This window comes from Macadamia integrifolia, chromosome 6, assembly GCF_013358625.1.
Source record: "Macadamia integrifolia cultivar HAES 741 chromosome 6, SCU_Mint_v3, whole genome shotgun sequence".
Classification (NCBI taxonomy): domain Eukaryota; kingdom Viridiplantae; phylum Streptophyta; class Magnoliopsida; order Proteales; family Proteaceae; genus Macadamia; species Macadamia integrifolia.
In genome coordinates, this window is record NC_056562.1 from 35,004,365 (window position 1) to 35,019,558 (window position 15,194).

The following is a 15,194-nucleotide window of genomic DNA, read 5'->3' on the forward strand; positions in this document are numbered from 1 at the left end:
CTGCTGGCAGCCCACTCGCTCGGCTTACACCGGCCCATGTTTTATCTCGTCTGCAAATGTGGCATAGATCAGACGCGACAGCCGAGCACCTCTACGGAAAGGAAAGGGAAGAGAAGTGAAATCAAATCAATGAATACAGAATTCTTCTTGAGAAGTGAAATCAAATCAAAAATTTTTTGACAGCACTGAACCGAAGGTTAAACAAATTTGGTCCACCTGGTTGGGACGAAAGTTTGTTATAAAGTAGCCAGAGTTGTCCCCTAGGACCCTTATGCCATATGTCATCATCATACAGTCTAGTATGAGGTGAGGTGCGGTGAACATCGGACAACTGAGAAGATCTATGAATGCATCCCAAAGAACTCTGAACCACCCGATGCTCACTGCTCCGGTGCAGCGGCTCACACCTCTAGTACCACCACCTCACCTAATGAAGTTGGGTTGCACTAGTAGGGGTGTCAAAACCTAGTCTGAACCGATCAAATCGATCGAAATTAACGGATAAAACTTGAACCGAACCAAATCGATCTTTATTGGATTGGTTTTGGACTGAGGTATGTTGGGACCGGCTGAAAACCGGTCCAAACTGAACCGACCAATAACCAAACTGAATGAAATCAATAAAAAAATAAATGATTATGAGATTATAAATTGGTGAATTGACTATCCATTTTTTACTATATTAGTGAGAAAATTTTTTATTGTAAGGGGAATTGTTACAAATTATGAATAGAGAAATTGATTTGTAAATTGTAATAATGCTTCTATTGATTTCCTTGTTCACTATACAAATCTAGTTGGATAGTTAAATGAATGATTGAATAATAAGGTTCATTTTGTGATTTCAATATTAGTTATCTTCTAAGTAATTTATTATCCATTGGTTTCAATATTAATTATCTTTCCCTTACAATGATAAACTATGGTTTAATTATAAATTTAAAGTGTTTTTTTTGTCAAATCTTGTCACTATAAGTTGTGAATATAAGATTTCATTATGGTTCAAGCCAAATAATAAACCGATCTCAACTGGTATTAACCCAATATTGAAAAACTGAAATAAACCGGAACCAAACGGGACCAAAACCAAAACCAACCAAAAGCCGAAGTTCCTTTATGGATTGGTTTTGGTCTCCCTCATTCCTAGACCGAAACCAATTCAACCCTACCAAAATCAAACCAAACCGACGGATTGACACCCCTAGGTACTAGGTTGAGAACCCACTTGGCCACTTGGGTTGGATCAAATATCTATAATGAATCGGATTGGGCTTGAGTTACTGATGGAAAACCCAGCCCATTGAATGATGTCAGTCCAGCTCCGTTGAAAATCTGGTTGGGCTTGATCGTGCCAGGGTGGGTTGGCCTGGCTGAGATTGCACCATTTACTGGAATACCATGGTAACGAATATATAGTGATTCAAATCGGTCTTGGCCATATTGATACCAATATTAATACCAATATCTATGCGTACCGGACATGCCATAATCAAGCAGCATTGGATTTTTTTGTTCTCAATTTTAATTTGCCAAAGGGGTTGCCATGTTTGGCCTCTCGCAATCTTGGTTGGGTTCTCCCCTCCTGTTCTTGTATAGTTGGATTCTACTTCATTCAAAAAAGTTTTTGTATTTTTGTCTCCAATTTATTTTTTTAATTAATTTAAAAGTATTTTTTTGACAATTTTGCCTATAATAAGAACCGTTTCATCAATACGGGATTCGGCAAATATCGACTGTTATAGTTGATATAATACCGATATTTAATTCCATGATTATCACTAATGTTTTTGTAAGGAAAAGCAAAACCCTTCCACACCAACATCTTGTGCGGGCAGCCCATTATATTAAATGCTCCTGATTCTGATTCTAGACAAACTGGAGTGATTGATCCATATTGCATTTCTAAGGTTAGAGTGAAATCTAGCCGATTCCTAACAAATTCCAGCTGATTTGAATCCTTTGTTTTTTGTCTTCGAAAAATGCAAACATACCGTAATGTCGATTCAGATCGGCAAAACAAGGTCTCCAACACATGAAATCAGTCCCAAGAACTCTAGAATCAGCCCTCATCAGATGCAAAAATATAACTATTTTAGGATTTTTTTTTTTAGAGTCAATTGGCAATATAGGATTAGCTGGAATCAAAATCAGTCACAGCCAATATCAAGCAAAGTCGGATAATTCATCGATGGATTCTCCATTTCTAAACCATTCTCGGGACATGGAACCTGTCAAATTGAAATGATCATTAGGAATTTATTTTTTTACCTAAATACCCATAAACCTTTATCTAAATTTTTGGGATATTTTTAATTTTAGATTTTTTTTTTTTTTTGGTTAACCAATGTATGGCTAACTTACATGTATCGTAACTAATCTTTGGGAGAAGACTAGCACAGCAACCCACCATCACGGTCAATTCTGATTGTTCAATTCTAATGTTTTTACCAAAAATAAAAATTAAAAAACTAAAATATTTGTCATTTGTCGTGCATGATGGGAAATTGAAATCTAAACTAAATAAGGTCAAACCGTAGCTTAATAAGCACCTCCCTGAAATCATGGGATATCCAAATAAATAACAAATAATGAAGTCAGGAATCAGGATTCTACCAAAAAAAAAACAAGAAGTCAGGGTATGGGTAGCAACTTGTACGAATTACCTAACCCATTTAACTTTGGGCTTTAGAAAAATGTGGAAATGTAGGTCTTAGAGCTCTCAAATCAGAGCATATTCTCATGTTTTTGCATTTTGGACCTTTAATAGATAAGGAAAAATAATAATAACCCTAGATAGGAGATAGGTGGGTAGAAGAACTTTCTTCTAGAATTTTTTTTTTTTTTTTTAGTAATCATCTTCTTCTAGTTTCCACCAATGTTAAAAGGAGAGCGGTCTATACATTATATTGGCATCCTACATGCCGAATCAATAGGATGTTATGAAATGATAAATTTAACGAAGAGATTAAGAGAAAGCAAGAGGGACCACATATTTAAAAAGGAGAGAGCATGTGAGAAGGAAGTACACATTGAAAGCGTGTATTTACTCATTAAATGCAATACGAATCGTATTTGTGTACAGAAATGCATGGGTTTCACATTGCAAAATTCCATCATGAGCACTTATATCGCATATTTCCATAATTCCATATAAGTTTTTCAATATTGCATATATTTATAGATCGTATTTTCAGATAATCTACATCATGGTTATTGAAGCTATCAAATTGGATGTTGAGATTATTTTCCTCTCAAAACCTTTTAAAATTGATTCTTCTTTTCCTCGGTAAAGGTTTATCGACATTCTCCTATCAACTATGGAATTATACATTAATTACACACACTTTTACCATATAAAATGGTGATTAGATGATTTCAACCATTGAATATGTACGAAAATATCTTAGTTGGCCACATGTCAAATTTTAAAGTTAAATGCAATCATTACTCGTAATATTATTATATGTCGTAGTCTTTTGCATTCTGCAATATTTCACTCTATCATTTAATTAACTCCGCTTGAACTGAAACTTGAAATTGAAGCAAGAGACATCAAACTCCGCTTGAACTAAAACTTGAAATTGAAGCAAGAGACATCAGGGTAAGGGCCTACTTATCTATAAAATTCTAGACCAACTTACCAAATTAATGACAACAAGGTGTGATGTCCATGGATTCCACAGGTGGATGCCTAACTTAGAAAGCCACTCCCTTCTTTGATTCTGGGCTTTTATTTTTTATTTTTTTGTCTTTTTCTTCCCCGCCTTCTTAATGGTTAGGGTAAGCAGTGATGATGCGTAAGGAAAATGCACCAATGAGATGCAATAAAACAATATCATACATTGAGAACAACTATGAGCGCAATTGGCTTGAGGCTGGTGCAATAGAGCTTGGCCCTAGGATGCTTCGAGTTTGAGACATCATGTTCCTCATCTAATCTAGGATCCCCCCACCCATCGCATCATACATTGGAGAGTAGCAAAGTCATTTCATGTGAAGAGAGAGAAAAAGACAGAGATGTTTGTGTATCTCATTCTCGTGGTTTAGAAAACCTTTTTCCCAAAATAAAATTAAGAATGATATTTTTAATAGGAATATGAGTTTATTCAATCAAAATTAACCCTGGCATCCCTCCTGGGGACCCAAAGAGTCCTTAATTTCATCTCAACCTCAAGAGTGTGTAGTTAGAAAAATGCAAGAGAATACTACTCAAAATGCAAATAAAAACCATGAAAAATCCTCAAGAATCTCCCCAAATAGTTGACTTCCTCGAATAGCCACACTTAGTACTGGAGTGGAAACTGTACTAGCTACAGAGTCATTTCAGGAAGATGATCAAAGCCACTGTTTTCTTCTCCCAACTCGCTTGGGATCATAAGAAATACTGTTTAATTTAAGGATCTCCTGGCGTTTTCAACTCAAATCCTTGACTAAGAAGAGCACCTATCACCAGTTTCTTCAATGTGGACACGTTCATCTCTTCCCCACCCTTCCTAACCTGTTTCAAATGTGTATATATATATATATATGTAACCATTAACAATCAAAATATATTTATATGAACGGATGATGATAATGATGAAGAAGAATGGATTGAACTTAATTGAAACTTGGAAGGTGGGCTTACAATGAGAGTAAACGTCAGCAAAAATCTATCAGAAACTGCAGTGACATTAGAGCTTTGGACATCGAAGCAAGTCAGGGACTCAAGGGCTCTGTAAAGGGCTACTGCTACACCTTCTCCCCTGTGACAAGCCGACCTCACATAGAACTCTCTTTCTCCTACTTGAACTACCTCCATCTACACACACAAGAAGAAAACATCTAATTACATTTAAAACCTTTAAAGGGTTATTTCTAATTGAACCCAAGAACCCACGAGGGGTTTACTTTACCTGCAATATCTTCCTGCAACCAGGAATCTGCTTCTTGTCTACCACTTGTAACTTCCTGGGCTTAGGAGAAGAAGCCAACTTCTCAAATCTATCTCTTCCTCCTCCTCCTCCTTCTAATGATAATTCGAGCCCTGCAACTTCAGCTCTAAGCTTTTTAATTTGGATTTGCAGACTTTGTACGTACAAGACTGCATCTCCTACCATGGAAGCCTTATCCATCTGCATTTCAGATGAGAAGGGTTAATTAATTATATATTAACGATTCATAGAATCAGGATCGTGATTACCTTTGATATGTTAGGAACTACGGCACGCAATGCGAGGAGCTTCTCCTTCATACGTCTCCACCTGCGACGCTCTGTAATCAACATTCTTGCTCGATCCCCTGTTCTTCTCTTGGTCTGTGTAACAGACACTACTGAGTCATCCTCATTCTCATCCTCATCCTCCTCCGACCCACTTCCATCATAATTTGGGTTGAAATTAATGTTGGGTTGTCCTGCATTCCCTCCATTAATGAGATTCATCAACTTCTCTAAGTTACCAAAATTGGTGATGACTTGGGTTTGATGAGGAGGAGAAGGAGAAGGAGAAGGAGAAGGAGAGGGAATTGTTTGAAATGCTTGATGAGCATCCATGGCTTATTCTTTTGCTCCTTCTCTGTTTACCACTTCACAGTGAACTCTATTAGTCTGCTTATAAATAAATTAAGGGGCCATTAATGGAACACCCGAGATGGTCTTCTCACGCCGTTTCAGAGCAATCAAACGGGAATATCACGCTGTTCACTTTAATCATTAAAGGGATCTGATTCAATGAGTGTCTCCTAACATAGAGTATCTCTTTTCAACCGTCTGATTGGAACCTAAGTTACATCAAAGGCGAAAGGCTACCATATCAAGTGATCCAATCATCCAAGCTGATGATACTATGATAGCCGAAGTTACACAAGAATATTAAATCCCGTAATTCACAACCTTAATTTTTCCAAAAACACCACCGTTTCAGTGGTGGACCCAAGACCTAAGACCTATGGCCTAAGGTCTAAGGCCTACATATGTATCTCAATTAATGAATTAAAAGAGTAAATTAATTAATATATATAATTCTAGGCTTCTAGCTTCAGTAGACAATCTAATTAATAAATGATTATTCAAAAAAAGCAAATAATTAATTTCAATTAGTAACTACGTAATTTGTTTTAAGTTTGAAGGAATCAACTTTTGATTATGAAGTGCATAAGAAAGTTCTGATGTCTAGTAAGGAATATCTTTTTGTAGATTTTTAGTTTAGTTTAATTAATTAATAATTTGTGATTAATCGAATAATAATATTTCTGTTAACGTTGAGGTATGTAAGTAAATCTTCATTAATTACATATATAAATGTTTAGTGTAGTTGCTTGCACGTGTGAGTGTGTGTAAGGGACCGCATGCATATGGGATTAGGTTTTGGTCACCAATGGCAGCATCGATTAGATTGGTTCAGCTTCATCTCTGGTTGCTTCGTTGGTCACCAAGGTTTTAAGGATAGGTAGATTGGTCCCGACCGATTTCGATCCGGTCGATCAGACTTATAAAACTGCCCTAACCCTAGGCATTAGGCTGCATTTGGTTTGGTGTGCATAGGTCAATAATGATTCTAAAAAATCATACCAAACAAAGCCTTAATCTTCTACTTATGATCTTATACATTTGAACACATTATTTATTTTATGGGGAATTGTTCTTTTGTATAGAGAAGTATGGTTCCTATGCGTATATGAGGACCAATGAGAGAGCATGAGGAAATATCTACAAAAGAGTCGATTTCCCTTTCATGAAGGGTGGGCCGATCATACTTAATGTATGTAGGATGCTTGGCTTGACTGATCTTTATGGTATGTTAGGTACACACCCGATGCCTCATATAATATACTGTTATGAGTCTGTGACTGATTTATAGTAGTGCGTCAGGTTGATAATGGGCACTTGTTATAATTAGCCATATCCCATCAATCTTTTTGCATGAATCCTTGTGTATGTCCTGGCTTTGGATTTTGTTGTTGTTGTTGCCCTGACACAATGATCACAATTCTTCCCCCTCCATAGAAAACATCCCCATTATTTTACATAGGTGAAAGGTTTTGTACACAGTCATGCATCCGTTGGATAGGGGATAAGGGTCTAGGGTGCATCCCTCACCTTCGTGAGATGATTGTATGCATGATCATGCACCATGCACAACTGTGCACAAAACCTCTCCCCTTTAACGTATATTTATCATCTGGGTTTGGTTTGTATAGTTCAAAACCCCACTTAGTTTTACATAATAAAGGCTTAGAGCAAGGCATATAGCTACAGAAGAAAATGGAAGGTGGGCTTTGTCCACCAATCATGAGAAAACCCACATCTTATATTGCATTTCAAAGTTTATATAGTCTAATGAAGCAAGTTGGCATTGGACAGAACCAATAAAAGGTTAAGATTTTAAGATGAAATGTCATCCTCCTGGTGGTATACTTGCACAATTCTTCTATGGCCAGAATTTGATAAGAACAAACTTTCCATTTTCCCTCCCCATGACCCCCCCCCTCCCCCCAATTTCCAGGCTATTGGGCTTTTGAAAGGTTATACAACACAAGTTAAACAAATTAAACCTCCACTAGTTTCCTATTATCCTATTTGCCAGGGATAGAGTCCCCACAGCATTTAATGCTTTCACAATTTCATGTCCAGCACATCTTGTTAATATTTTGATGTTTATTATGGGAAAAGTGACCAGAACCTTAAATATATAGGCTTAATTCCTTTGGTAAAACTTAAAAAAGATTCTTAATGGGGAAGCCCTGATGAGAAAAGACAAGTTTAGATGTGCATGAATTCATTGGCCATCATAGAAAAACAAGAAAGTTTATTACTGATTGGTTCTCTCATGGCTGGTGCCATAGAGTCCTGCAAAATGTTGTTTTCACCAGGTAAAGAGGGTGGGGGGGTGGTTGAGGGGTGGGAGATTATATATAGTATATTTTTTCTGTACTAAAAGAATATAAATTAAATATAATATATTTTTCCTATAGCAAAAAATGTTGCTTTCACATAAATACTTTATGTCTATGTACCAAACTACCCTGAAGATGCTATTTCCAACCCAACATGTGGATGCAGCAAAGTGCAAAGAGATTAGCTAAGTCAAATAATGAGATCAGAAAATGGCTTCTTATTGGCTGTAAGCTGGCTATGAGGTGCCAAAGTGAGTCAGGACTTGACAATCAAAATTTAAGCTTATCACTTAAAAGAGAGCTTTATATTGCTTTACTTGCTTTGGCATGTTTCATTCAAGAATGAAGGGTGATGTGGGTTTGAATTGACAACTTGGGCAGTTATAGCGGTTAAGAGGTTCTCCAAAGTTCTATAAATGGAATAGTTCAAACTGGTGAAGTTGACATCTTCAATGAACCCTCAATGGAATTTATTCTAAGGTTCCAACTTTTGCAGCAAAGGATTACATTTGGTTGGTTCTCAGATCCCACAAGAATATAATGGTTTTGACATCTTTGATTGGATGAAGGCGACAGGTGATCTGCTCATCTACTTCACCTTTCTGAATATTTTATTTTTGATAAGTCTTTTTAATTAGCCCTCCAAAGCCTTTAATTCTGCTCTTCCTTTTTCCTCTTTTAGTTCATGGTATCGGCATTGATACTGAATTGATATGGCCATACGGGCTAATGCAGGATCAAAATATCATTTATGTACCATATCAGTGGCAGTTGATACTAATACTCATTAGGTATTAATGGTCATTCTCAATCCAGAAGAAAAAAAAAATAATAATAATAATAAATGATAGAAACCTCATGCACTAGGTACACCCTCTATTACCATTGAGTGAAGCAAAGAACGGTGTAGATCGAATAAAAAATTTTGGGTCCAACTAACTACTAAGGCCAAATGTTCCATTATGTATAAAAGTCCTCTCGAATCCAGATACGCTTGGGCCTCAGATGAATGGCGATAGCACACCGATTTTAATAACACAGAGGACTGATTTTGCCGTCGCAAATGTTTTTGTTCAGATGGTGAATTTTTCAAACCCAATTCTATTTCTCTCTTAGAACTACGTTCGATTACATTTATTTGGTTATAATTTCCATAAAGGCCGCTCTAATTAGATCCATATGTTTTTATTTGTTTAAATTTTTTCTTTTGAACAGAAGTAGGACCACTGTTTCAAAAGTTTGGAAACGTATTGGTCAATTTGGGCAGGAGAGGGCATCGCGCAACAGTAAACCTGATTCTAAGGTTCGTGGGAAAAAAAAAAAGAAAAAAACTGGATCATTTCAAATCCGGGCAGAATCTAAAGTTTTGAAGATCAATTTCAATTTATTTCGAATCAGAATCAACACCAACCGATTCAACCCTCGATTCCGAGTTTAATATCCTTAGAACTGAAGTAGAACTGTAAACTGCAATTGATTCTTTTGTTTCTTTTTTTCTTAATCTTAATCAATCATTATAGTCCTTAGAACCCTAGTTAGCAATTCGGCCGAATAATTCGCAAATTATTCGGTCGAACCTAATTTTTCCGAATTAAATAAAAAATTCTGACCGAATCTGAATTAAAAATAAAATTCGGTAAAAAACGCGAATTTTACTAATTTGAATTTAAAACGCGAATAATTCGGGCCGAACCGAATTATTCGGTCCACTTAAACAATATTTAAAAAAACAAAAAAACAAAAAAACAAAAAACAAAACGTCATATTCACTTTTTTGACCGGATCCTTAAATTAATCAATCGAATTATTCTGAATAATTCTTTGCCCGAATAATTCCCGAATCCGAATTTCCTAACTATGCTTAGAACTGAAGTAGAACTGTAAACTGCAATTGATTCTTTTGTTTTTTTTTTTTTTTTCTTAATCTTAATCGATCATTATAGTCCTATTGAATGATTCGAGATTTGGGACAACTATGTACAGTCTGGGGTGGTGATTGCTTATTTCATCGTTTATTCTTAATTAAAGAATGGATGGATGGATATTAGAAAACTGATTTTTCTTCTTCTCCTTGCATGCAACATGCTCGAAACTGTTTAGTAGAGGCCCAGATTAGCCTACGTCCCTACCAACTTATATATATATATATATATATATTATAATTTTTTTTTCTGTTATGAAAACGTTTAACTGTTCTGAGTCTTCTGACCTCTAAACACTTAAATAACTTCCACCAAAAAAAAACAGCAGCGGTCTCCATACTACCACCCAATGAGTTCATACTGAAAACTTTTAGACAACACATACCTGTCATATGACAGCAAAAATAAGATGATATTGAAAGACAGCAAAGAAGGATTTAATATGGTAAAGGGGAATTGACTTCAATATCAAATTTGATAGTTTCAATTTCCCCAATTGAGGATTTAGATCACAGTATCTGCACCGTTGTCAGTGGCTGGTAATACCAATATTGATATGTATCAATCATATCAGACCGATACGGGATCAAAACATCAGTTTTTCAACAAAATTGATTGATGTCCATACCATATTAGCCAACCTATATTAAATTATTAATCAAATGGAGTTGAGTTTAGACCTCAGGGTTTCAGCACAAATGGAGCTAGTGAAACTGGTTGATGAGAATCTGGGAAAATTCAAGTATAACATAAGAATATCAGTATTATTGCTTATACCGACACGGAAAAAAACATATATCATTTATTGCTTAAACTAGTAAAGATAGTTGATGAGAATCTGGGAAAAAACACTTACAAGATCCTAGGTCATCACCTTCCATCATCTGTGCAAAACCCAGTGCACTTAATTTATTATAAGATCTCTTTACACCATGACTGAATGCAGAAAAAAGAATTCTACAAAGTAGGCTGCTTAATCTTTAACAACCTAGGATCTCCAAATCACGTCCAATATCCATGGCTCATCAGTAATCAGTTGCAGTATCTTGTAGCAATCTAGTTGACAAGCCAGCAGAAGTTTGCAAAATTTGGAATCCTAATGTAGGTTGGCTCCTATCCAAATAGAATAGGGTACCCTTCGTCTCTTAACATTTTGGTCTGGGCCTTATGTCTGTTTGTACCTTTTCCACTCCAAACCTAAAAAGAATATCAACAAATTCGATATGCACTCTCTTATTATGTACAACCCCTAGAAAATTTACTCATAGTGATGCTACACATATAACAGAATTCCTGTCAGCAAGTAAAACTGAACAGGTATAACTTCCACAATAAGATCAGCTTTTGGGTGAAGGCCCTCTTTATTGTACACATCCACCTGTCAAACAAATAGATGGGATTAACCTCTGAGTGTTATTCCTGATTCTGATTCTGAAGTTTCCCGAGCTGATAGGCAAACAATCATTTGGCCCGAGGTTCAACAAACACTGATGTTGTCCTTGATGGCATAGTGAAAGTCCCAGAGAAGGCCTCATACTTAGAACTCTTGACTACCTCATCAGTTGACCTCAACTGCATCAAGCCCATGAGCAATGAAAACGAATGACGACCATAAGAGCAATGAAGATTATATTATCTTAGCTGAATACAATTATTACCTGTACTGGGTGCAGTTGAAGAGTTCTTGACTGCAGTGAAGGGAATGCAGCTGTTACTTCAGTTGGGCAGGCATTGAAAACAACAACAATATAGGAATGGCTGTTTGGAACAAACAAAAACAAAAATATTATCTGAATATCATGTTAAGTAACCATCCTAGAATGTGTTAAATTTGTGTACCCACATGGGATCTAGTTGAGCTAAACCAGGCATGCCATCATGGCCATCCTCGATGCTCATCACAATAACCCCAGGGACCCATGACGGACCAGTATTATGGAACCGTACCCTTTGCTGAAAATAGATGCAGCTTCAAGCTGTTAAACCTTAAGAAAAAGAAGCTCAACATTTCATTTCTGGTGCATTACCATTATACAGCCCATTCATATAACAGCTCCAGGCACTAAATTAGATGCACAAAAAAAGAAGGAACTGAAAAGCATTACTTCATCTGACAACAATAAAAGAAAATTTTTATTTCCCCAAAAGAACATGAAACCTTCAGCAGGTCTGTTTGACACCTCTCACAAAGGAAACGAACACCAAGGAAAAATGAGAAGACAAAACAGGATAGGGAAGCACCATTTACTCATTAAGGCCGATTTATTTATTTATTTTATTTATTTTATTTATTTATTTATTTATTTATTTATTTATTTTGTCTCGAATAGATGTTCAACTTAGTTCAATATATCGGAATTATTTACCGAAAAAATAAGGGTTAGGGAAAGGTACAAAATGGTTCAGTCCAATAACCTTTTAAACTTTAGAAAAACAGAGAATAATATCATCATGGAAATTCCAATTCTGTTCAAAAGAAATTAAAATAATTTTAAAGACTGAAAACTTGACACAAGTCAACTCGATCAAGTCTTATCAGTATATTAGGGTTGGCTGCACAAATCTTGTTCAACCAATTCTCTAATTTAGAGCCATATATCATCCAATAAATCACAAGCATTCATATTTTTCTCACTACCAAATCCCAAGCCATTTTAGGCATTCCCACCGATGCTTTGACATTTTGATGCTTCTGGCTGGACAGAACTTTAAATTTTTATAACTTAATGTTCACCTATTAGGTGGGGGAAGTTGCATTTTAACATTTTTGTTGGACTCCACAGGCAAAGTACAAGATTGGCATTTCCGCCTTACAAACTAACCAATCACCGTAGCTTTAGGTGGGATGAGCCATTGCATCAAATCTCAGTGGTAAGTGAATCTCTCTTGCCCAAGTAACTCCATGATAAACTATTTTCTACCAAAAGAAAAAATGAAAAAATGAACCTTCATTCTGTGCAGGAATGCATTTGTGTATCTGTGTAAACATTCACCGAAGGAATAAACCAGATCTCTATGAAATTCTAATGAAGACTACCAATAACGCACTAAAAGACTTTGTCAAAGGTATGGTTTCCATTTCCACCAAAAAAAAGAAAAAAAGTTACAGTTTCCATCACCTAAAGTTAAACAGATCATAAAAGACGGTAAAAATAGGAATAATTTACTTTTACTCCTGCAAATTATGGACACAAACTGTGATCGAAGCATAAATATGAGACCTGTGGCTCCATTGAACAACACAACTCAACTCAGTCAGCCTTTTGCCGACTAAATGGGATCAGCCATAGGGATCCTGTTTCACCATTCAACTCTGTTTGGCCATGATCATTGTCAACTCAAATCCATTCATAACTTTCTCACGACGTCTTCCCAAGTAATTTCAGTCTGTTCCCTCGGTCTTTTAACTCCTTTATCTGCATCATATCACTCCCCTCTGGTGCACTCAATGGCCTTCATTGCAAATTTCCATGCCACATTAAACGTCTTCTTCAACCTTTTATGTTGCTCCATTGAATAATCTCAAATCTTGAAATAATGAATGCCAAAAAAAAAGGGGGATATGCTTTATTTTTTTTGAGACCAGCCACCTTTTCCCCCCTTTGGTGCAAACCAGGCACGTTTGATTCTTGTAGTTGCTGGTTCATAAGTGAAATGATAATTCAAAAAGAAGCACAAACATGTGTGGACCAATAAAGTAGAAAGTTGGTTGTACCAATACATGGATGGGGTTGACCGAATGAACTCACCAAACCCAACAATGAAGGTCTGGATCTACATATCACAACCTAACTATTATTGGATCGATTCCAATATCCACTACAGATCCAATCTGATAAGAATCAATACAACATGTAAAGGGCGTACTCAGTGCACAGGGCTCTAGGAAGGGTCATAAATCATAATGTACACAGGCTTACCCCCGCTTGCTGTTTCCTGAGGATCAATACAACATATATACATAGGAAATCTAATCTTGAATACTTGATAGTGCAGTTTCTAGTATGGAGCCACATGGCTAGCATGCAGATAACTGCATCCCTCAAATTAATGGGTCCCAGTGAAACAATCTATAGGGACAAAAATCAAAGCATATGGAAGATCTCAACAATTCAATTTATTCTCTTCCACAAGCAACTCTGGAAGACAAGTCTGTGGGCCAGAGGACAGAAAATTATCCAATTATCTTTTTTTTCCCTCTCAAAAATCTCCTCGAGAAGAAAATTAGTTGGTTAGATTTTACCAACAACTATACATGAGAATTATCCAGGATTTTTTGCTTATGGATTAATATTTTAAGTGAATACCTGGACACTGCACAGTCGTAATTACATTTTCATTGTCGAAAAAAGATCTAAGGTATGGGTTCCATTGCAGAAAAGTAATGTCCAAAAGCTTGACTCCAGACATCTTTACACTCTTTACAAGCAGTTGAACACTCCATTAAAGCAAATAAATATTCACACACAACCTATTGGTCCATTTTCTTTTCACCTCATATTTCCTTCTATTCCTTGAAATTCATAATCTCAAACACGTGGAAAAAGGGACCAAGATCAATAGTTTACGGGTCAGACTCGATCTCAGGAGACCTATCACTAGATCAGATGATCAACCTGATCTTATTTGAACTCAAACTGCTAGCAAGCCAAAAAAAAAAAGGTTACAAAATCAGGCTGGAAGCCTGAAATTAGTTCACACAGAACATCACTGGATGGCAAGTGCAGAGACTGATCTGATGCATTCTTTTGCATAGGTAATAAAAAAAATAGACATAATATTATTTCGGGGCAAAGTTTTCTGTCCAAGAGCGGCCCCTGCACCACAGACACAGGGAGATGCTCAATGACCACCGTGCCCCTCCTAGGGGCATGCGCCCATGTTTATGGGTGCAGGGGACACTCTCAGACAGAAAACAGTTTCCCTTTATTTTATTTTATTTTTTTAATATCTCACCTGGATGGCATTGGCTGTCTTCAAACGGAGAAGTGGGGAAGAGTACCTAATCCTTAAAATGTTAAAGAAATTTTCTACTGCCGCAACTATATGACTTTTCTGAGGCTTAAAAGATGGATCTGCCAGACGTGGTTTAATCCTGAAAAGGAGTTAAGATTTGAAAACCCTTAGTAGAAAAATCACGTTGGATGCCCTAAACTAGGAAACAGAAAAGACCTCTATGTTTAAATACTTTGAAAAACTATGGAGACCTAATAAAAAAAAAAGTTCATTTACTGGTGATGAAAAGCTAAATGAAAACTAATAATCACTTACAGTGGCCAGTTCTTCTCATTTTTTCCTTTAGGAGGAAGACCAACACCCCAGTTGTTCGTTTCATAGGTGAAGTCTAGTCTGGAAAGGGTGAAAAACGACGTTGAACAAAGAAAAATTATTATTTAA

General features: G+C 36.3%; 2 protein-coding genes across 9 annotated transcripts in view; both read right to left on the reverse strand.

The window, feature by feature from the left end:
• Positions 1–4,249: 4,249 nt before the first annotated feature.
• On the reverse strand, positions 4,250–5,558 carry LOC122080620 (transcription factor FER-LIKE IRON DEFICIENCY-INDUCED TRANSCRIPTION FACTOR-like). The gene is made up of 4 exons (XM_042647413.1): positions 5,183–5,558; positions 4,896–5,114; positions 4,628–4,801; positions 4,250–4,498 (listed from the first exon to the last, which is right to left on the reverse strand). Exons 1-4 carry the CDS (start codon positions 5,531–5,533, stop codon positions 4,394–4,396), a joined length of 849 nt encoding a protein of 282 aa, XP_042503347.1. The 5' UTR covers positions 5,534–5,558; the 3' UTR covers positions 4,250–4,393.
• A 5,124-nt stretch (positions 5,559–10,682) lies between these two features.
• Positions 10,683–15,194, reverse strand: part of LOC122081065 (pullulanase 1, chloroplastic) — a 30,252-nt gene continuing 25,740 nt past the window's right edge. For 5 of the 8 annotated variants that reach the window (XM_042648018.1, XM_042648020.1, XM_042648019.1 and 2 more), the window contains 5 exons: positions 15,069–15,146; positions 14,754–14,892; positions 11,641–11,750; positions 11,456–11,555; positions 10,683–11,369 (listed from right to left, as the gene is read on the reverse strand). In XM_042648018.1, the coding sequence (XP_042503952.1) occupies positions 11,259–11,369; positions 11,456–11,555; positions 11,641–11,750; positions 14,754–14,892; positions 15,069–15,146 (538 nt within the window). In that variant the 3' untranslated portion in view covers positions 10,683–11,258. Of the gene's footprint in view, positions 11,370–11,455; positions 11,556–11,640; positions 13,436–14,753; positions 14,893–15,068; positions 15,147–15,194 lie in introns of those variants that run through there. The other 3 variants (XR_006140988.1, XR_006140989.1, XR_006140990.1) reach the window with 3 other exon arrangements.

Coding starts and splice junctions, on each gene's coding strand:
- LOC122080620 (XM_042647413.1), bottom strand. CDS start 5,533: ATGGATGCTCATCAAGCATTTCAAACAATTCCCTCTCCTTCTCCTTCT. Junction 5,115..5,182: donor TAGTTCCTAACATATCAAAG/GTAATCACGATC, acceptor TCTGAAATGCAG/ATGGATAAGGCTTCCATGGT. Junction 4,802..4,895: donor GTTGCAGGAAGATATTGCAG/GTAAAGTAAACC, acceptor TTGTGTGTGTAG/ATGGAGGTAGTTCAAGTAGG.